This window comes from Amphiprion ocellaris, chromosome 22 (assembly GCF_022539595.1).
Source record: "Amphiprion ocellaris isolate individual 3 ecotype Okinawa chromosome 22, ASM2253959v1, whole genome shotgun sequence".
In the NCBI taxonomy this organism is placed as follows: Eukaryota; Metazoa; Chordata; class Actinopteri; family Pomacentridae; genus Amphiprion; species Amphiprion ocellaris.
This window is the reverse complement of record NC_072787.1, coordinates 5,768,641-5,789,405: the sequence shown is the minus strand read 5'-3', so window position 1 is coordinate 5,789,405 and position 20,765 is coordinate 5,768,641. Positions and strand designations below refer to the sequence as shown.

Sequence of the window (20,765 nt, the reverse complement as noted above, 5' to 3'; positions counted from 1 at the left end):
AAAGTCAAATGCAAACCTTCCACAAAAATAACCTGTAGAATCCATAGGAAACCTTTCCAAAGATTCCATAAAGGTTTTTCAAAATAATCTAAAGGAAACCTTTGGAGAACCTTCAAAGAACTTTTCCCGAAGGTTCTGTGAAGGTTACCTCAAAGTTATTTTGTTAAAACGTTGAGGGAAAGTTTCCTGAAACTTTTGCATTTTGTAAATCTTTAGAAAATCTTTCGGGAAAGCTGTGTGATGGTTAAATGCAAAACCTTCAGGAAACTCCCAGGAGGTTTCACGAAATACCCTTGAGAGAACCTTCAGGCAACACTTTCTGAGCTCCTCGCAAGGGTCACGAAGTGCTCTAATGGTTTCCTATGGGTTCTATGAAGGCTCCCTGAAGGTTATTCTATGAAACCTTTAGGGAAAATTTCCTGAAAGTTTTGCATTTAACCTTCATGGAACTTTACTTTAGGTTATTTTGTGAAACTGGCAGTGAATCTTTATGGAAAGGTTTCCTATGGATTCTGGAGGTTATTTTGTGAAACGTTCTTGAAACATTTCCTGAAAGGTTTGCATTTGTCTTTCAAGGAACTTTCCCTGAAGGCCCTCTAAAAGTTTCACAAAATGCAAAACCTTCAGAAGACATTTCCTGAAGGTTTCACACAATTATTTTAAACGTGTTTATGATGACATTGTTGTTCTGTTTTCTCATGAACCTAAAACTATGCTGGTTATGTCAAAATGTAATTTTCTTGTGGTCATCTGAAAGTAATCTAAATATTTTTTAAGAAATCCCAGCATGAGATCTAATTATGACAGTGAAGGTGTTAGAGATCATGATAAAGTTAGAGTGGGTGTGTGTGAGCTGTCAGCCTGCAGACTGATCCTGTCTTCAGCTTTGTATGTTGCTGAGTTTGGGTGGAAGGGGGCAAGTTTTAATCCTTTCATTGCTTCCATTACTAGGTACATTAAATGCATAATCAAGTTTTCCTTTGAGTTATCGGTAGTTCAGAATCCACATAAGCCTGTCTGTTACAATGAGTAGTTCAAAACCACTTCAGTTCTGCACATTTCTTGTTGCTCTGCATACCATGATTTAACTCTTTACTACAGTGCAAATCAGTAAAAATGAATGACAAATGACACTGTCTTATCAAAGTAGTTACTTTTATATTGCATAACTATACTATATATCCTAAGTTCTCTACAACACAGATTATATACAAAATAGTTAATGAATTTTAAGAAGTTATCATAGCATGTCAAGGGTAAGCATCAGCATTTCTTCTCAGTGGCAGCAAGGAACAAAATGTGACAAGTGTCCTGGCCTCTTTTTAAATTCAAAATCGTTCCTTTCACAGACTAATCAGGAGAAAGTATAGGAAAATAGAAGCAGTATTTCAAAAAAAATAAACATAAAATAAACCATCTGTATAATAATTACATTTGATGAAATCAGTTCTAAGTGGCCACCGTGTGCTTTTATTGTCCCTTTATTCACCAAAGATAGTTTAAAGTGTATGGCAGATTTGGATTAACTGGTTTCCATCCGCATTTATTTCAGTGTAGATGTCGATCTTATGTTCTAAATAAATAATTTAGTTGCTATTACAAAACTGTTTTTGTACATAAGGTGTAATGAGAAAACTACTGCACATGCAAAGCTTGCCATTGTTTACGGTGTTACTGAGCATCTCTGAGGCTGTACAGAAAAATAATTTGATTATATTAAGGTTTTGTTCACGAGAAAAGGAATATACAGACAGATAAAGTGGCTGCCACAAAAACAACAGCAAACAGCAATAAGAGCACAAAGATGTGACTGCGCTGGCATAGAGGCTGGTGTCCAGGCCGCTCCTCGTCCACGGAGAGCAGAGCCAGGGAGGCGCTGTCGGTGCTGCTCAGTGGGTCTGCATACTGTGGACCGTGGGGCTCCACCATCCAGCGCAACACGTTGACTTTCATCTCCATGTCATCGATCATGTGGTCAATCTGGCTGATCTCCTGCTCCAGGGTGCTCTGCTCCTGGCTCTCCAGGCCAGCAGGGAGGGCTGGAGGCTGAGCCTGGTTCAGGTCTGGTATACTGAGTGCTCGAGCTGCCACCTCACTGCCTCCTCCTGCGTTGGCAAAATGAAAATTTTAAATTTCCGTCAGTCACTTTCACTGATTTAAGTGTTAAAAAACATTTATAAACTGTTGCACAAACTTAAAATAGTACAACCTTTGATCATTTTCAGAAAAGCGGGTCAGGGCTGCGTTCATCCTGAGGTGAACATGAATATTTGGGGGAAAAAATCCGCCTTGATACAACTCATTCAAAAACACAAGTGTGTTCCTCATGGTGGCGCTAGTGGAAAAGTCAGACTGTTATCAAAGTCAGTAGGGTTCATCATCAGGAAATCATGAATATCTGTACAAATATTTATGAGAATCTGTCCTGGATCAGTGAGATGAACCTGCAGACAAACATCCTTTGAGCTGCAAGGAATAATCAATTAATAAATTCATTGTCAACTAATAAACTAATTAAGATAAGATAAGATAAGATAAGATAAGATAAGATAAGATAAGATAAGATAAGATAAGATAAGATAAGATAAGATAAGATAAGATAAGATAAGATAAGATAAGATAAGATAAGATAAGATAAGATAAGATAAGATAAGATAAGATAACCCTTTATTGCCCCCCATGCTGGGGGAAATTTACATAGCTACAGCAGCAACAACTCTTACAGCAATAAACTTACGTATAGTATTGATAATAAGAATAATAATATGTACAACATGTACAAGGATGAAAAAATGAAAATTTACAAATACAGCACCAATACACTGTAAACAACAACAATACAAAGTGGCTTGTGGAATAAATGTAAAAGTGTATATTTGCAAGCTATTTTTATAATTGATTCATTGGTTTATGTAATTTTTGAAGGAAAAAAGTTTTACATTTTTTAATAGAATAATGAACAGTAAAAATGATCAGTAGTAGCCCTAATGTCTATACAGCCATGTCGCCAACATGGCTACAAATAACAAACTGTTAGAGCTATACATCCCTCTAAGAAATGTTTTAGAAATCAGCCAGATGATCACACATTACAAGACCACAGTTATAGCAATATAAGAGGAACGTAAAAGGAAAAGGAAAACATCTGCCTTAAGACCAAAAAAAGAAAAAGTCTAAAGTAGTAGACCAAAGCTGTCAATATAAGAGTTTAACTTCAACAAATATTACAGAAAGTGTTGATCTTTAAGGTCGATCATTTAAAGCTGACTTTGGTCAACTAACTGTTGAATCATCAAGGAACAGCTTTCCTTTTTTTAAATAGTAAATGCAATGTGAAATCACAATTGTTATGACTGAAGAGCAGGTTCCACACTAGTTTTATTATTTACGATAATACTTCATGATTGCATTTTCACATCTGTCTATGTCAGTGCTCAATCATTTCAGTGAATTAAGAAAATACCTTTTACACCAAAATAATCCGTGAAATTGCAATAATTTTGCAGATTATAAACTAACACTTACTTTATTATCTCCAAAGTTTTCATATTGCAAGTCCAGGTTGAGTATTATTTGATATCATTTACCAGTTTTCCTCTACCTCCTGAATATAATTTGCATACAGAACAATATGTGCAGGGCTTCCATTTACCTTGTAGGCCAGTCTGCACCAGGGTACCAGTGTCTGCCAGGGAGAAAACGTCCCCCATTTTGAAAACCTTGCACATGTCAACGTGGAGGAGCTCTAGGCTGGAGGAGAAGGCCACCCAGAGGAGCTCCATCTCCTTCCGCTGCTCCTCCGGCAGGCTCTTGTTCCGGAGGTGAGAGGTCAGATGATGACAGATGGCCACTGACAACTTTTGGGCCTTTTCTCGTGTTTGTCGCAGCTCATCCCGCAGCTGCAGGCTGTCAGTGCAGCTGCCAACACACGAGGCCAGATGCCGGTAGCATGCCACCACCTGAGGGAGGGAAAACAGGCAACAAAGATTTCATAAACTCTGAAGGTAAATGTCTGTAATTTGCTTCTTTAACTTAGAGCTTAAAGAGGAATGCCTCTTTGTCTTGTATAGGTATGAACATGCTCTCACTGTCCACATGACCTGTTCAAGTATGCACTAAACCACTAATCCTAATCATGTATTGTGTGTCTACTTGGTTTCTGAGCAGCTATCCATTACTGAACACATCACTAATACACATCCATTTACATGTAAATAGTTTACTGTAACAGAAAAAAAAAATCTGAATTGTTTCTGAAAAATGATGATCAGTACCAGCATCAATCTGTAGTTCCTCCTTAAGCAATAACAGGGAAATATGGAAAATGCTACAGTTCTGGTTTTATGATCTGTATAATATGGCAACACATTGTTTCATCACTGGCATTAGTTTGACCTTGGAGGATTAGCAGGCGGGTTTTCATTCATTAAAAATATTAGAAATAATCTTATTATCACTGATCTATTTCTAGATAAGCTAAAACAACCTTGTGCACACAGAGCACACGTGACCCATTTTCATAGTGTGGAGAGGAGAAGAAGGAAAACAACAAAAGTAACTACAGCTATGCTATATTATTTTTTTATTGTATATTCAAATATCTGTTAATTTAGATTTATTTAAATTATGAAATTTGTCACAAAAAAATATTAAATCACTGGTGCTGTTCCACTTGTGTAGATTCTCTTTTGGTAATTTGAACTTTAATCATGTAATAATTGTGCTTCTCCTTTGTTTTCTATGTGACACAGTTTAACATGTTATAGTACACCATGACCAGTAGTTACTTGTTTTTTATTTATTTGTGGCTGCAAACAGCAATCCAAGTCTATGAGGTGCAACCCATGAACTGTTTATATAAAGAAAAAATTACATTTAGTATAGATATACATCTAAATATAAAAGCTATATTTTTTAATGTTAAAAAATGATAACATAAATCTGCTGTTTACAGACAAAACAGTATAGTACATAGTATAGTACAACTAAATGGATGCGGTTAACTGGGGAAAATGCCTGGCATGGTCATGGCTTTATCTAACATAGAAGAGTCCTAAAGATGCAGTGGAGCAGGAAATTCTTTTCAATGAGAGTGCTTTTTTAGCCACGGGGGGGAAAAGATGTTTCAGTGATCCGTGTGTGTTCGGTCTGTAAAATATTAACATGGTGAAGATGATATAACAGGTAAAAAAAAAAAAGTTCTAATTTTTTAGACATTTTTACTCCCATGCAATACTAAACTGCTGTTTTATAGTTCTAAAAGCCACATATTTCACATATAAAATGTACTGATTACAGTTTATAAAATGTAGCAACTTCATAGATTTTTTTCTGTTAAAAATTCTACAATGTGTGATTTTTCTACATTACAACAAAATTGTGTCCCAGCATTTGTTATGTCCTGAACAACATGACTAAAAACTGAATACTCAGAGCAGCTTACCTTTATCAAGGAATCCACCAGAGCCTCTCCATCAATCAAAGCCTTGTCTTTGCCAACTGTGCTATTATCGCCCACTTTGTTATTTACAAGTGGCATGAGGACGACTTGTCCAGAGTCTCAGACTCTGCCACAGGCAAGATTTTGGCCCAGCAGCCCTTCACTTCTCTGGCTGCCCCTGCTCCTCTTCTCCCCCTGGAAGATGCTTCATTCAGTGGCTGACCGACTCAGTCCCAAGGCAGCATGATGCGATCCAATATTCCACTCGTGCAACTAAATCTCAATTACAGGCGCTAAACATGCTTTGGAGGCTGGAATATTTTTTTTGACAAAGAGCCAATTGCACGAAAGTCAAAGTAAAGAGGAAAAAAGTCTAATAAAGTGATGCAACTCTTAAGCAAGGTGTTAATCCTGTGATTGACCCCTTTGCACTGACTCAGGCTTAGACGAACAGCTAATCTCATTAACCATCACTGAGACCAGAGAGAGATAGGAGAGCAGCTGGCTGTCTACCACAATGGCCCTTTCACTAACTGAGGAGGCAGGGCTCCGTTACCTCAAACGCACCACACTGGCTACACCTCATTCACTCAACTGTAAAGGTCAATTTATTTATTAATATAAGCAACATAGCAGCATGGGGGCAATAGGTTTCATTCATTGCACTGATTCAGAATTAATTCATTTTACAAATGGAGGGAAAAAAAGATACTCCAGTCATCAAATTAGACAGTAAATAGTGACGCACTTAAGGGTACTGAAAGTTGTACATAGGTTCTTTGTTCTATCAGGGTCCTCCGTGGTTCATTTCCCCCTCAGGCGCCAGGAAATGGATGGCCTTATTTGACCAGGTTGTTGTACTGAAATAATGCTTGAATTCATGCTTGGAAGAAGCACGCGACATTTCTTTAGCAGTGTATGTATGCATGTATGAGGAGGTTTCCATGTGGAAAAAGCACACCACAAAAGAGAACCCATATATGCGTAAGCAGTGACCATGAACTGACAACACGCCACTGGTGCTCAGAATGGAAAACATATTGTGCGTGACATGAATAGAAATTAATTCTTGGAAGTTATTAGTTTTATTTAAGATGGGAAACATCACAAACCTTTAAAAAAAAAACACAACAAATGACACACTCCACTTAATAAAAACCATAAATAAGTGTCATCATTCATATGGTTTCTGGGGATTGTGTACCCAGGTTCCTCCAAAAGCTTTTAAAAAACAAATTAAAACTATCGTTAAAAGTGCAACTGTTGTGTAGATGCTTGGTTTGTTAGTGGTTTACAGTCTTAGAGGTTTTTCTGAGTGTTCGGCCAGGTGTCTTCCGTGGTGACGTGACTGCCTCCCTGATGTTGGCCAGCAGACCTCTCTTGGTCTTAGCCTGTACAAGGGACTCCTGGGACAGCTTGACAAGTTCTGCCTTGAGCGAGGCAATCTCCCTGTCCTTCTCAACATTTTGCTGAACGAGGTCCTGCATGGATTTTGCCTTAATTGGACAAAAGGAATGAAAATATTTACACCACATACACCAATCTTGATAAGGTCACCTTTGCCCAATTCACCAGCACCCTTTGAACTTCAAATATTATTATTCATAAACCTCCGTCAGTCACCTCACCTGATCATCAGACTTCTTCTGCAGAACCTCCAGATCAGCAGATTTCTCCAGGAAGCCGTCTCTGACCTTCTGCAGTGTTCCACTGAGCTCCATCAGCCTTTTCTCTAGGGACAAAATTAACTGGAGACCAAACATTAACACTGATGTGATTACATAATCAGGCTGAGCACATGTTTAACTGGGAAATTTTGTCCTCGTTACCTCTTGTTTATCCTCACACATCCTCTCTATGGCACATTTTTCTCTGTGAAGACGTTTGAATCGATCATCTCCTGTGTCGACTTTCACTGTGGCGGCATTTCAACAAACAAATTATTCATATTTCACTGATTGGACATTTTCTGAAATAGAGAAGATACTGAGCTATGTCCAAAGGAAAGATATTAAGCTGACCTGTGTCTTCTGTCGCTTTAGATGGTTGGGTTTGGCACCATTGGTCCACTGCTGGAACTGCAGGACTTCCTCCTCTGGTTCTGGATGCTACGTTCTCCAGCTCAGACACTTTACGTCTGAGAGCCTACACAGCCATAGGAGCCAAAGCAGATATTTTTGTTACTGATTTAAAGATTTACCGACTACTTAGATTGTCAGCATAGCATGGGAGATTATCAGAGTTCTTTAAAGTCTGTCTGCAGTTTAAAAAGATTTCATTCAACATTACAAACTGCATTACTTTGCAAACTTTGGCTTTTTCAGGTCAGTGAAGTGAGCTCAAGGCCTTAATCTAGCAGAACCTCAATTAAAGAGCCCATACTATCCACATTTACAGATTCAAAATTTTATTGTGGGGTTTAACTGTAATATGTTTACATGCCTTAAAAGTTAAAAAAAAAAAACAAAAACAAAACAAAACACCACAATATTAATGTCATACTGCAACACATCTTCTCAACCTCTCTAAAATTCTCCATTTTAGCTCCTGCTTCTTTAAAGCCCCATCTGCTCTGACTGGACAGCTGGTCTGATGAAAATGAGGCTACCTTGGGTATTGCCATAACCGCAGAATTCTGAGTGCAGGAATGTAGCCTACCTCTAGCAGAAGTGGCTCTTGTGAGGACATAATGGTGGGCATGTCACACTAGCTGCTACACAGGCCTCATGCAAATGGGTTAAATAGTGACGCAATTAAGTAATCAAAGACAAGTGTTGACAGACAAAAACTTTTGGCTTTGTTAGCTTGCAGACCTTTAACATGTGAATAAGAAAAGCTATAATACACTAAATTAAAGAAAAAAATAAGATGGGCTCTTTAAAATTTTATTTATTTCTGACCTGCTAATAGATCATTTTTAAAACAGACCTCTACTTTCTCTTGTTCAGCCGTGAACTCATCGAGCGGCACATAGTCATCTTCCAGATTGTTCATAGCGCTCTGGTAAGCATGTTCCTTTATAGCGTCTTTGTACATCTCGAAGGTGTTCTCCAGTTTCTCCTGGTAGCTCTCCTTCAGCTCCTCTATCTCTCGACTTAACAGTTGGAGAAAATGTTATTTACAAGGTTTGGTTGCATGTTGACTCTACATGGAGACATTATTGCTAAAATTGTTATTATACAGTATGTGCACTACTGTTCAAAAGGTTAGGGCCACTTAGAAATGTCCTTATTTTTTGAAAGAAAAGCAGTTTTTTTCAATGAAGATAACATTAAATGAATCAGAAATACAGTCTAGACTTTGTTAATGTGGTAAATGACTATTCTAGCTGGAAACGGCTGATTTTTAAAGGAATATCTCCATGGGGGTACAGAGGAACATTTCCAGCAACCATCACTCTTGTGTTCTAATGCTACATTGTGTTAGCTAATGGTGTTGAAAGGCTCATTGATGGTTAGAAAACCCTTGTGCAGTTATGTTAGCACATGGATAAAAGTGTGAGTTTTTAATGGAAAACATGAAATTGCCTGGGTGACCCCAGACTTTTGAACGGTAGTGTATGTATTGCAAAATTTAAATTTAAATAAGGAACATACGTGCGGAGTTCTTCACTCTCCATGAGCTGCTGTAACATGGCATCACCCATTTCCTTGCGAATTTCCATTTCCTGTACCAGATTTTTTCTTCGCTCAGCGAGAAGTTTTGTTTTCAGATTCTCGATCATATTCACAAGCCCCTAGGAACATTAGAGTGAAACAGATACAGATTAGAATGGTTAGAAATGCAGTGGAGTGTATAAACTACTCCCCAACTACTGCATTAGTAAAGAAACTAAATCCCAAGCCTTATATTAGAATGAGATTTGAAAGTGTACAGCAGCTCTGTGGTATAATGGGTGCTTTCAGCTAATATCGCAAAGCCAGCAGTTTGGGGATGATCTCATCCTTTGAAAAGCTTAAAGTAAAATACTACAAATACAACTGGAGAATGTCTTTTGTACTTCATCTGACACATCTGTAAAACAAAAATGAAACAGGAGTCGTACACTTTGGGGCAGCACAGACGTGTCGGCCTCGTCCTCGTCGTCCAGCAGCTCCTCTTCAGACAGGAAGCTCTCCAGGGCCTCACTGTCAATCACTCCATTCCTCACCAGAGGTTTTCCATCTCGACCAACCACACAAGCAGACAGAGATTCCAGAGGCTTGTCTGGGATCACCTGCACCACCTACAAAAAGCACAGGTGAGATTAGAGCCTCAGCTCAACCAGATTCTTTTTGATTAACTTCACCGCATTACGCACTGAGACCAACCTGTTTGGCAACAGCAGAGAACTTCATCACATGGAGAGTCTCGTCGTAGGTGGAAGCACACTGGTTGATGTTGACGATCATCGAGGCTCTTCCTTTCCCGCAGAAGAAAGTCTGGAAGAGCTTGGTGAGCTTGCTCTCTCGGAAAGGGATGTAGCTGCTCTTCATTCTTATGGATAACGTGAGAACACAGATAATCTCAGCAACACAGAACAATATGATTCATTCAGAGTCATGTTTGCCTCACCTAAATGTTCAATGAGTTAGGCGTGTTCACCAATCATTTACAGATTCAACTTAAACTCTGAGCAGCTGGTGACCAACCCGTGGCTCACGGTACCTGTCAGTCTGATTGTTACGGAGGGCGGTGATGCACTTTCCCAGGATGAGCAGGGAGTTATTGATGTTTCCCGCCTCCTTCAGCCTCTCTCCAAAAGTCTTGGTTTTGTTGCATCTTTCTGAGCCAGCCAGGTCACACAGAGAAAACCTGAGAAGCAAATTAAAATTTTAGCAATTATTTCCTGTATTACAGCCTCGTTTGCGATATGGGATCTATCAGAGCAGCTAAATCAGTCTTCAAGAACCTTAAATGTGGCCCAATAACTCATGAGTTAAGCTCTGAATAAATTCCTTATCAAGCTAATTTATGTTGTTCATTCAGTTTCAAATGAGTTATTATATTTCACTTTTCGTTTAGATGCATTTCTAACAGTTTGAATTGTTTTTTCTTTTCAATTGTACTTTGACAGTTGCATTTTGTGTAAGAAAGATGCAGAACTAATCTTTATGATTTTAACTGCCCTCTGCTGACACTATTTTCCATACTGTCCCCACTGAGGCAACCACATTTTATACAATATATTTCAATGCTTAGAACAAACGTGTGCATCAGATCTTTGACACATGTAATGAGTACAGAAGAAATGCGACTGGAACAGACAATATTATAATAATAATATAATATTATATTAAAATATTATAATGTAATATAAAGTAATATTTTGTCTTGTTTTTTTGTTTTTGTCTTTCTGACTTATCCTTTCTCACGTTTGTCGTTTTATGTTTCCTTTTCGTCTCACTTGTGTATTTTGTCTCATTTTTGTCATTTTGTGATTAGCATTATTTAGTGTTTTGTGTATCGTTTTTCTCGTTTTGTTTCATGCTTTTGTCATTTTTTGTCTCATTTGTGTTGTTTGTCCATTTTTTTGTTTCTTTGTAACTTTTTTGACTACTTTTTTGTGTCTTTTTTGTTTTGTGACGTTTGTCTCATTTTTTGTAATTTTGTTCCTCGCTTTTGTTACGCGTCTAATTTTTGTTGTTTTTTTCTCTTTTTTAAAGTAAAATACTATATCGTTCAGTTCCAGATACCTGTGACTAAATGTTTTGTTCCTTTGTAGACACTCTGTGATCTGGAAGTTATAATGTATAAAAGACAAACTGGGACATAATGTTGTTGAAATTGAATTTATTTTTCTTAAATTTCAGTTTGTTCATAATGTTTTGTAAAAAGATTGTTCCTTACATGTGAACATGTCTCTTTTTTTTTTTTTTACACTAAAATAAAGGAAAAATTTGGAGTTGTTATGCTCTGATTTTACTGGTCCGGCCCACTGGAGATCAAATTGGGCTGTATGTGGCCCATGAACTAAGATGAGTGTGACAGCCCTGAATTAGATGACACAGCCAAGCTTATGATTTTTGCTGCAAGGGGATGAGCCCTACATTGATGCATTTTAAATTTTACAGTCATTATTACTGCAGTATTGATCTATTTTGGGGAAACAAATACTAAATCTTACAGAATTGAGATGGTGATCTACAATATGTTTGTCGCAATGATGAAATTGCATAGATAACAAAAAAAAAGCTTGAAAATGAGCAGAAATTTGAATATTCACAAGACCACAGATACTCACTCTGAAATTCCTTTAACTGAATCTTCATCAATCCTCAGTAACTTCATGGTAAATATGCTGTGGCTGTAAAAAGCACTGAAATGAGTCTTGAAACAAAAGAAAACATTGAGTTAAGAGATGAACCACTCAGCTTACCTTCTACTAGAGGATTGGTTCATCTTAGTGGCTGCAGCACTTCTGTTTTTATTCCCAAACTGTAGCAGTTTGAAGGCTTCACCCAGGTTGTGAATGTTAATCCACCTTAGATCTTAGATTAAAAACATACATTCAGTTTTGAGCCGGAACTATTGCAGCCATATTTGTACCAAATGAAGAACAAATGGTAAATCATTTCCACACCTTTAACATAAGCATTTCCAGCACCGTCATCACAGACGCGAAGAGAGGCTCGCTTTTTAGGTTTTGTGTAGAGGGTCGGTTGAAGTAGATCATATACACACTCATTGTAGATTTCAAAGAATGCCACCCATAAGGCAAACTGGCTGCTGCTTGAGTCTGTTGGGTTTGTAGCCAACACTGAAGAGGGAACAAAGCAGGGAGCACAGAGAGAGAAATAAACCAAAGAAGCAAAATTCTGGGAAAGAAAAAGCATTATGCACAGTGACAGGATACTCATTACTCTGCCAAGGAACTCGGCGAAGGCGTACGTTTGTCCGTCTGTTTGTCTGTTAGCAACATTACTCAAAAGCGGAATAATGGATTTGGATGAAATTTTCAGGGAATGTCAGAAATGACACAAGGACCAAGTGATTAGATTTTGGCAGTGATGCAGCTTATAGTCTGAATCCACGGATTTGTTCAAGATTTCTGTATCATTGCAAGATAGTGGCACAATGTCACTGTAACTATGACAACAAGTGAACGCTACGTCAGCTGCCTGCTGATGATCACATGATTGCGATCCTACTACAAATCCACTGTTGCAGACTTATCAGGACTTATCTGTTGGAAATAATACAAGGAATAATTGATTAAATTGTGGGGGTGTTTCCGAGTCCCATCAATTCCCGCCACCCGCTATATATTTAGGTCATGCGATTCGGTGTCTGTACATAACGTACACATGCATAACTCACGCCTGTGTTCAGGACAAGGTGTGGGAAAGAATAGTCTTGGGGGAGTACTGTGCTCTCCGAGTGCTTTTCTTGCTAATTGACATGACAAGCTGTGAGCATGTGTGTGTGAATGCATGTGTGCCAGGATGTGAAATGAACTTTTTATGCCACTGACAGATATGTCCCAATGTTATTAATTCAATAGTAAACTATCATCTTGTGCTTTAAATCTACCTACCACTTCATGTTAAACCAGTATCTGGCTGCTGCTAATTTCCCACCATGGTGTGCCAGTTGTGTCAATGGCTTGGAGCATTAAAGAATTAATCTCGGAATAAATATTGTCAATTACAATGTTGAAATATGTTCTAAAAGCTGAAAAAATATGCAACCTTTCAGCAATTGTCACTGTCTCCTGCAACTTCATAGCAACAAATACACTTAAAACATCACATCTTACATCGCAAGTTTTGAGAAAAGCTGCCGCGAATTCTGGCATTTTAGGTCAATCTCAAAAAACACCCGCAAAATCCTGGAGGGACTGTCTAATACACAGTGTGTTGAATTCATTAATGCTACCTGTCTGACTGTTGACTGAAGTTGATGATGACAAAGTTGCGACAGAAGAAGCCAGAGTCTCTGAACCGCTGCTGGCTCTGACAGGATCACACTCCTAGACCACAGCAAAGACATACTGTGTTAGAGCACTACCTGCAGCATGGTTCTGGTGTGCATTTCCTGTTATTTTCTATTTTCAGGAACACATTTAGGCAGAACTGAGTCCTCACTTCTTTGACTGAAGCAAAAATGGCAGCTTTGACACTTCTCTCCTGCTTGACCTGCTCAGGATCCAGATATTGAGCACCGTTCCTGAGGAAGGGTTTCACATCCATCCCATCATACTGGTGACCTTCAATGTAGTGAAAGGTGGCGTCCAGCACTCGAGGTAGTATTCCTGGCTCTTTAGGAGTTCCTAAAAGATGTCACAGCAGTATTACAAGAACTTCTGGATGATTTCTGGCTTGGAAGAATGCTCAGGAAGTTGTGAGGATCCATACCTTGGATTGTGAATGTTTTCCCAGCATTGGTTACACCATAGCTGAATATCAACGCATTCTTCCCCTCCAAGAAATCAAACATTTGGCTTTTAACTGTGTCCTCGAACAGCTCAGCCTGCGTCATCTCCGGTCCAAAAATCTAAAAGCCAACAGAAAGATGAAAAAGACGCTAAAAATGGACGTGTGTACTCGCTGAAAATGGCACAAAAGACATTTGGAAAGTTCCGAACCTTTGAGAAGGAGAATTTGTGGAGTGACATGCCGATTCCCTTTTCACTGCTCTTCATGGTCGCAGAACCCTTTGGTGCATTCAGTGTCACTGTCTGGCTGTTTTCAATCACAACACAGTCCTGAAGAGAGGAACAAAAACAGGAATATTGGCAGAGTAGCCTAAGTGAAAAGAAGAAAGCACAATCTTAGTCATATCACTGAAAAAAAGGAGTATTGCCATAATTCATGGAACAAGACTGTACTGCAACTGTAAAAACTATTCAGTCAGAAGAGATGGAGTGGATATAGATTTAGTCTATACAGTACCATTTCTGGATCAGGGCTTTATCTTCTCCATAAAAATATCAGATCATTTAAACAGTAGTCATGGATCTATAACAGGCAAGTCTGCTCAGACCATAACATACAAGAGTACAATGTGTCATGAGGTTATCCTATATTAAAGGTTCATCAAGTACACGAGGAAAGTTGTGAGATAGTGCAAAACTGGTTTCATTTTGATGGGCAGTAACAAGTGTACTCTCAAACATATTAAGCTGCAAGATCAGCTGATCAAATTCATATTTATTCATGTTTGAAGACTGCTATTCCAATGAAAGTCACATTTTTTTTAACCTTGTTAATATATCCATAAGTTTTTTTTAATTATATGCCAACAGAGACATCTTGGAGACAATAAGCAATCAGCACCATGACTGAGTATTTCCATTTTGAAACTGTAGCGTAGCAATGATAGTTTCAAAAACATGGATTCAGACTTCTGAGGTTTCGGCAAACCTTAGAATCAGTCCTGTGGAACTTTCTGTGTCATTCCTGTTGTATGTGGTAGCAGTTTTTAGCAGTCGTAGGTGAGCTGATATGCTCGAGCTGCAGTGAGTAGGGAGGGGTAAGTGGGAAAAACAAGAGCCTATTTCATAGATCTGCACATTCTAGAGGAATTAATGGTGTACACTTACATTTAATCCATCGTAAGGCAAGAAGGGATAATTATGATGCAAAAAAGCACCGAATATGCAACTTTAATACACAGAGGTGAGTTTTTATGGGTTTAATCTAAGACTAGATATGGATTTAAATTATTTATTTATTTTTTTTTTTTTAATGTTTACAATAATTGTTTTTCTATCCGGTCTGGAGTGGGGTGACAACAGTGCTGACTTCAGGTCCTTGAATGAACTTGTGCTTTTTGCCTCAGTCTCAAATAATAAAACTGTAGAGTATCTTGTTTTGAAATATAAGCTCATTCCTTACACTCCACCCAATTATTTGGAAACCAGATACATAATGCAGATGAACTGCAAGACTTTTACATGAACAAAACAGGATAAAGAGTAATATTTCTAAATAATTATTTGTCAACCTGGTGAAAGACAGAATGAAACAGTTTCCACGCTGTACTGTACCTGATCCTCATTGTCAGAGAGCTCCTCTTTAGAGAAAGGCCGGACTCTGAGGTAAACTCTCATCGTCTGCTGCTCAGCACAAGTCGGCGTGTCAGTCTATCAATGACAAAAAGACAAGGTAGAGCAGAAACTAACCTCAGTGCATATAATCTGAAGTTATACACGGTTTTAATTAAAAATGTTGACAAACTTGTACAGGCAGGTAAGCACTGCTACTACTGCAGCTACTGTTAATTACCTGCTGGACTGAAGTCAAATCCATGTCAACAGGTGCCATACAGATACTGTCTTCACCATTCAAGTCAGTGACTTTACTCATCTTGAGGCAGGTTAGATCCAAAATAAGGTCCTATTCATCCACCTAATTCACTTGGTGCACAAGAAATTATAACTATTTGTGTGAATAAATTATAATTTAACAGCTCCTGACTCGACTCACAAAATAGTTTGGCCTCAAAATGACCTTTTTTGGTGTAACAAGCGCTGCAGGTAGGCTGGCTGGTTTTCCTCCTCTGAAAATCCAAGGAGAGTTTCTGATCAGTTTTAATTGAAAGCAGATGTGAACTCAGGCGACTCATCAGGTTTGACCAACCAGCTTGGAGACTCACTGCATGTCTGCTGGGATGATTTTATATCAGATTAAAAATGTTAGTTCTATAGGATGATAGTTTCTCTTACCACCCAAGAACTTCTTCAGCCAGTTTAGTTTTAATCTAAAAGAAAAAATTAATGACGAACCCCACTGAAAAAAGCCTTTTAGTGCATTACTGGGCTTAACGCTCCTGTTGTCCTCATTTACGGGCACCGAAAAGTATTGTTTCCTTGTCTGAAAAAAATCTAAAAATTCAGCAAAAAAATCCCCCAAATTTCTGAAAATTTGCAAAACCTTCAGGAAGAAAATTCCAATAATTGCTTAAAAGTTTTATTATTTTTAAAAAATCCTCCAAATTTTGCAAGAAAATTCTTGCAAATATTTTCAAAAAATGAGTAAAAATCTTCCAAAAAAATCCTAAAAAATATCTAAAGTGGTTACATATATATCAGTAAAACTTCTAATATTTTCTTTAAGAACATTCACATAAAAATCAACCAAAATCTAGTGAAATTTGCTGGATTTTGATTTTTTTTGTGTGTGTGAATTTTTTTAAGAGACATTTTTTTTAAACATTTCTATTGTTCCATGAAAAAATGTTCAAAATTTTCACATAAATGTTGAAAATGTGGACATCAGAAGTTTCACTGGGAACATTTTTTTTTTTCCCACATTAAACGGGTCAATTTGATCCGCAGTATGACACGAGGGTTAATAAATGTCTGGGAAATTCAGAGTTTTGCCTCTATAAAAAGTCACAAGACTCCAAATACCCAAATGGAAAAGATGGGATTATATTTGTTGAGCATTGATTTGTCCCATATGAGTAGAAAGAAACATTTCTGCTGGTTAATGAACTCTATCAAAGTACCTGAAAATAAAGCTGACATTTGCAGTGTTTTTTCAGTGTTAACTTTTCTGGGTGAAAAGAATAAGTTAGTGAGGAGGAATTTTATTAGTTAGACAATATTCAGGGGAAAATATTGTATAGTCTGATGAAATTTATTTTAAGTGTGAAGATGTTGACAGGTGAGAGACAGAGTTATTGTACAGGAGCCATAGAAAAGATTCCTGCCTAATGATTCAATAGTTTATTTCTGTACTTTCTGGATGAGAATGTCAGAAAAAACATGAAGCATGTCCTCTTTTTTTGGGAGGTGATTTAAAGAGTTAATTTCCTGTGGTTCCTGGACAGATTTCCCTCTTATTTTGTCATTAGATGCATTCAGAAATTAAGGTTTTCCCACTAACAGACGTACAGAAAGGCAATAATCCTGGATAAGTTGAATGTTGTGACTTTAAAGCAGTACATTTCTGAGTTGTGGTTGCAAAAACCCCTCACTGAGCCGACGATAACAGGGAACAGGACAACACTGAATAAACAGGGATTTGATTTAAATTAACTCACTGCCTTATTGGTCTGCTCCAGTTGTCATAGCAACAAACCACATTCACAAAAATCAGCCAGCTAGCTACATCATCCAGAATCCAAGTCTAGCATCTTCTGTGACTTTCCATTTCCTGCATAATTAGTTGGAGTTCAATTAGAAGTTTACAAGCTGATGGATTTCTCAGTCCTTATACCGCCCTTCTTTAGGGACTATATATGTTTTCTCTTATCAAAAAGGCTCATGATTCACACAAACACGGAAACATCCAAATAACACCATGTCACGGATTCCTTATTTTGATTTTCTTTATTGAAACATCTGCGCAGTTTATGCATCAGCGATGGTGACTTCAACCTCGACACCGGGTTCAATGCTGATGGAGGTGATCTGCTTCACGATCTCAGATGGGCTGTGCAGATCTATCAGGCGCTTATGGATCCTCATCTGGAAGCGATCCCAGGTTTTGGATCCCTCACCACAGGGAGTCTTTCTGGTGGTGATTCGCAGAGTCTGGAGAGGCAGAGGTAACAGATTATATCTTTGCAATGTCAAAAAATCCAGAGTTCCCAAATGAGAATGACAAATAGAGCAATCATAATTTGTCTGATTCACAATCTTTAGTACCTTGGTTGGCATGCGGACAGGTCCCTTCACCTTCAGGTTCTTCTCCTTAGCCCCACGGATCAGGTCAGCGCAGACTGAAGATCACAAAAAGACAACTTAACACCACAAGCAACAAGCAAACTCTTTATGATACTTTTGAAACCATGGCTCAGAATAGCGTATAAAGTCATCAGGGTTTATCACGGTCAAATTTTTATCCTCATAGCTCAGGTCTAGAATAAATTGTCAACATTTATTGCAGCATAATTACCCTTCTCCAGAGATTTGACGTTGCGGCTGGTGAGGGTGATACGGATGCGGTGGATGGCAACCTCCGTTTCAACAGGTGCCTTGCCAGTGTCCTTGAAAGCCTGTAATTGTAGAAGAAATGCTTTTAGAAAAACTGACATTACATTCAGACATTTCTTAGAGTTATAGGTGGCAGAAATTGTGTGCAGAAATGGACACTGGTGAGGACAGGAGAATTGAAGGGCTGAAATATCTCACTTGTATTACAGATTATGGATTACTTTCTATCACTTTACTTCTTTAATATGAAAGAAGTCACTCAACAAATATAGGAGAGATTGTTCCCAATCAAGTTAAACCCCAGCGGAAATCTAAATAAGCTACTACATCTAATTCCTGCCATAATTATTCCTCCTGTTTACAACCTAAAACACTCTGGAAGCAGCAGCACCTGAACGCAACGTCAGTTTAGCAGCGCATGGAGGACCTAAAAAACTATAATCGTATGAACATAAATTGTTTCATGTTCAATACCTTTTGGGTAAGTGTGATTGTTTCTCTAAATCCCGCATTAATCTCAACAGCTGATGTCTAAAACAGCCACTAAACAGAACCTGAACCTTCCAGACAAAGACTAAACTTTCTACCAGTCTCCTGTCACACTGAGATGTATGCCGAATAGTAAATTATGCTCCAATTTAACGGAGGAGTTGCTGTCTCACGTGTGAAGACGTTAATAATAGCAGCAAATATTACAATAATATTAAAGAGCATGTTTGGTGAATTGCGTATAGCGGGAGGTCCACTAGCGTCGTTAGCTGTCGGCGCTAGCTTCCCCACTCTGAATTTTAAAGTGCAAATTAAGCTCTAAAATTATCTAATTACAAGCAGAAACGGCTCGTATTCGTCAGTTGCGTTTATTTTTAAACATCACATACCATTTTGATTATTCCTGACCGACTTATTCGGAAGAAATTCAAGCGAACAGCGGTGAGCCAGGAACAGGTGCTACTAACGTGGTTAGCTCTTCGGGAAAAGACCGAGCAGAGGCCCGCTTCCTGCTTAACTACTCTTCATCCGGGGCCCCGCCTCTTCTTCGGTGGTGTTTTACACTCAACAGTAACAGCGACATCTAACGGCCAGGCGTGAATTTGAGCTGTAGTTGGCTGCTGTTACCACTAGGGGGCAGCAACACATACTGTATGAATCAATACAATAGAATCGAATTTTAAAAGTACAGCAGGACAGAATCCAACATTATTACCCATTGATCCAACCAAACTTGAAATTGGTCAAATTTGTTTCTCCTCAACAAGCAATACTAATCATCGTATACGCTCAGTGTTTCAGAAAGATGTCGTATCAGTCCCATATGTGGTAGCTTATTGGAACACTATTAATATCCTTAACTGGAAAAAGACGTGGAACCTGCCAGCTAGATATATGATAAATAATAAAGTAAAAGAAGTATCTTAAAAAATAATTCACAGATTTTACCCATCAAAAGTCTTTTTACAACGATTCAAATGAGACATAGATATAATTTGCTCTTTCGGTGAAGGACACCCTGAAGACGTTTTTCATTTATTTTGGTGTTGCCCCTTCTCCACCAAATTATGGGACGACATTTGCAAATTGATTTCTACTTGTACTGAATCACATTTTTCCTTGTGCTTTGAACATATATTGTTTGGCTTCACTGACTATCCATCTGCCAAAAAAACAAAAAAAAAACAAAACTATTTTATATTATGACTCTTATTATATATTTAGCCAAATGGCACATCCACAAATGTCGATACACTAATCAGAAACCACTTCTTTCTGTCTTTGATAATGAAGTCAAACGATATATTAAAACTATTAGACATTCCACTAATATTAAAGCCATGAAGACTCTTGATTTGTGTGTTCTTTTTAATATATTTGTGTAGTGTAATGCTCTGAGGTACTGCCCCTGAATGTTTGTAGCCCCCTGGTGATTGTGTTCACATTTTATTGTGTTGCACTGTACTGCATTATTTTCTTAAATAAAGATTTCTACAAAAAAATAGAATAGAATAGAAATACTTTATGATTACCCTAATGATCAACGTTTTATTGCACCACAAACACTAATAGTTTCGAAATATTTATTTCACACAAATAGTACATTCTATCTAACAAGTTGCATTTAAATACTTCTTTTTGTCCAAGTACTAATCATTTTAAAGGTCTTTTTATTTATTTTATTTATTTATTTATTTTAACTTATGCTGTCACTGGTGTTTCCTTATTGCTTTTATTTATGGCTACATTTCTTAATTTTCAAGAATTTCTAACAGAATGTGCTCATAGGAATCAGAGATTGAATTGTTCTTCTTGTTGTTGTTTTCCATTTCGTTGTGTAAAGCGCTCTATTCATGAGAAAAGTGCTATAAAGTCTGATTGATTTGGTAATTTGATTTTAGCTGACAAGTTTTATTCTTGAAAAAATCTAATTGTCAGGGAAATTTAGTATGGCTTTGTGTGAGTTATGTC

The 20,765-nt window shown here is 37.8% G+C and overlaps 3 protein-coding genes and 1 non-coding gene across 4 annotated transcripts; all 4 read right to left on the bottom strand.

The window, feature by feature from the left end:
- Positions 1–1,138: 1,138 nt before the first annotated feature.
- On the bottom strand, positions 1,139–5,945 carry rgs9bp (regulator of G protein signaling 9 binding protein). Its single transcript, XM_023265475.3, has 3 exons — positions 5,444–5,945; positions 3,653–3,959; positions 1,139–2,105 (listed from the first exon to the last, which is right to left on the bottom strand). Exons 1-3 carry the CDS (start codon positions 5,537–5,539, stop codon positions 1,729–1,731), a joined length of 780 nt encoding a protein of 259 aa, XP_023121243.1. The 5' UTR covers positions 5,540–5,945; the 3' UTR covers positions 1,139–1,728.
- Positions 5,946–6,581: 636 nt separating this feature from the next.
- On the bottom strand, positions 6,582–15,986 carry zgc:56231 (uncharacterized protein LOC406257 homolog). Its single transcript, XM_023265459.3, has 18 exons — positions 15,649–15,986; positions 15,411–15,506; positions 14,007–14,126; positions 13,777–13,915; positions 13,507–13,691; positions 13,298–13,391; positions 12,003–12,179; positions 11,799–11,910; positions 11,664–11,726; positions 10,088–10,234; positions 9,751–9,916; positions 9,486–9,665; positions 9,037–9,176; positions 8,369–8,534; positions 7,462–7,585; positions 7,270–7,355; positions 7,069–7,188; positions 6,582–6,936 (listed from the first exon to the last, which is right to left on the bottom strand). The coding sequence occupies exons 1-18, from the start codon at positions 15,727–15,729 to the stop codon at positions 6,724–6,726; spliced, it is 2,409 nt and encodes an 802-aa protein (XP_023121227.3). The 5' UTR covers positions 15,730–15,986; the 3' UTR covers positions 6,582–6,723.
- A 1,698-nt stretch (positions 15,987–17,684) lies between these two features.
- Positions 17,685–19,342, bottom strand: rps20 (ribosomal protein S20). The gene is made up of 4 exons (XM_023265448.3): positions 19,184–19,342; positions 18,268–18,367; positions 18,018–18,091; positions 17,685–17,903 (listed from the first exon to the last, which is right to left on the bottom strand). The coding sequence occupies exons 1-4, from the start codon at positions 19,184–19,186 to the stop codon at positions 17,721–17,723; spliced, it is 360 nt and encodes a 119-aa protein (XP_023121216.1). The 5' UTR covers positions 19,187–19,342; the 3' UTR covers positions 17,685–17,720.
- On the bottom strand, positions 18,159–18,226 carry LOC111565423 (small nucleolar RNA U54). The gene has a single exon (XR_002745903.1). It is a non-coding gene; the product is annotated as a small nucleolar RNA U54 (small nucleolar RNA).
- Positions 19,343–20,765: the final 1,423 nt, after the last annotated feature.

Bases quoted from the DNA above. Each gene is read 5' to 3' on its own strand.
- zgc:56231 (XM_023265459.3), bottom strand. From the start codon at position 15,729: ATGAGTAAAGTCACTGACTTGAATGGTGAAGACAGTATCTGTATGGCA. The intron at 13,692-13,776 runs GTATGGATCCTC...GACATCTTTTAG, and splicing joins GAAAACATTCACAATCCAAG to GAACTCCTAAAGAGCCAGGA. The intron at 7,189-7,269 runs GTAACGAGGACA...TTTGGTCTCCAG, and splicing joins TGTGTGAGGATAAACAAGAG to TTAATTTTGTCCCTAGAGAA.
- rgs9bp (XM_023265475.3), bottom strand. From the start codon at position 5,539: ATGCCACTTGTAAATAACAAAGTGGGCGATAATAGCACAGTTGGCAAA. The intron at 3,960-5,443 runs GTAAGCTGCTCT...TCCCTCCCTCAG, and splicing joins TGGTGGATTCCTTGATAAAG to GTGGTGGCATGCTACCGGCA. The intron at 2,106-3,652 runs GTAAATGGAAGC...TTGCCAACGCAG, and splicing joins GGTGCAGACTGGCCTACAAG to GAGGAGGCAGTGAGGTGGCA.
- rps20 (XM_023265448.3), bottom strand. The intron at 18,092-18,267 runs GTAATTATGCTG...TGTGATCTTCAG, and splicing joins CGTCAAATCTCTGGAGAAGG to TCTGCGCTGACCTGATCCGT. The intron at 17,904-18,017 runs GTACTAAAGATT...CTGCCTCTCCAG, and splicing joins CTGTCCGCATGCCAACCAAG to ACTCTGCGAATCACCACCAG.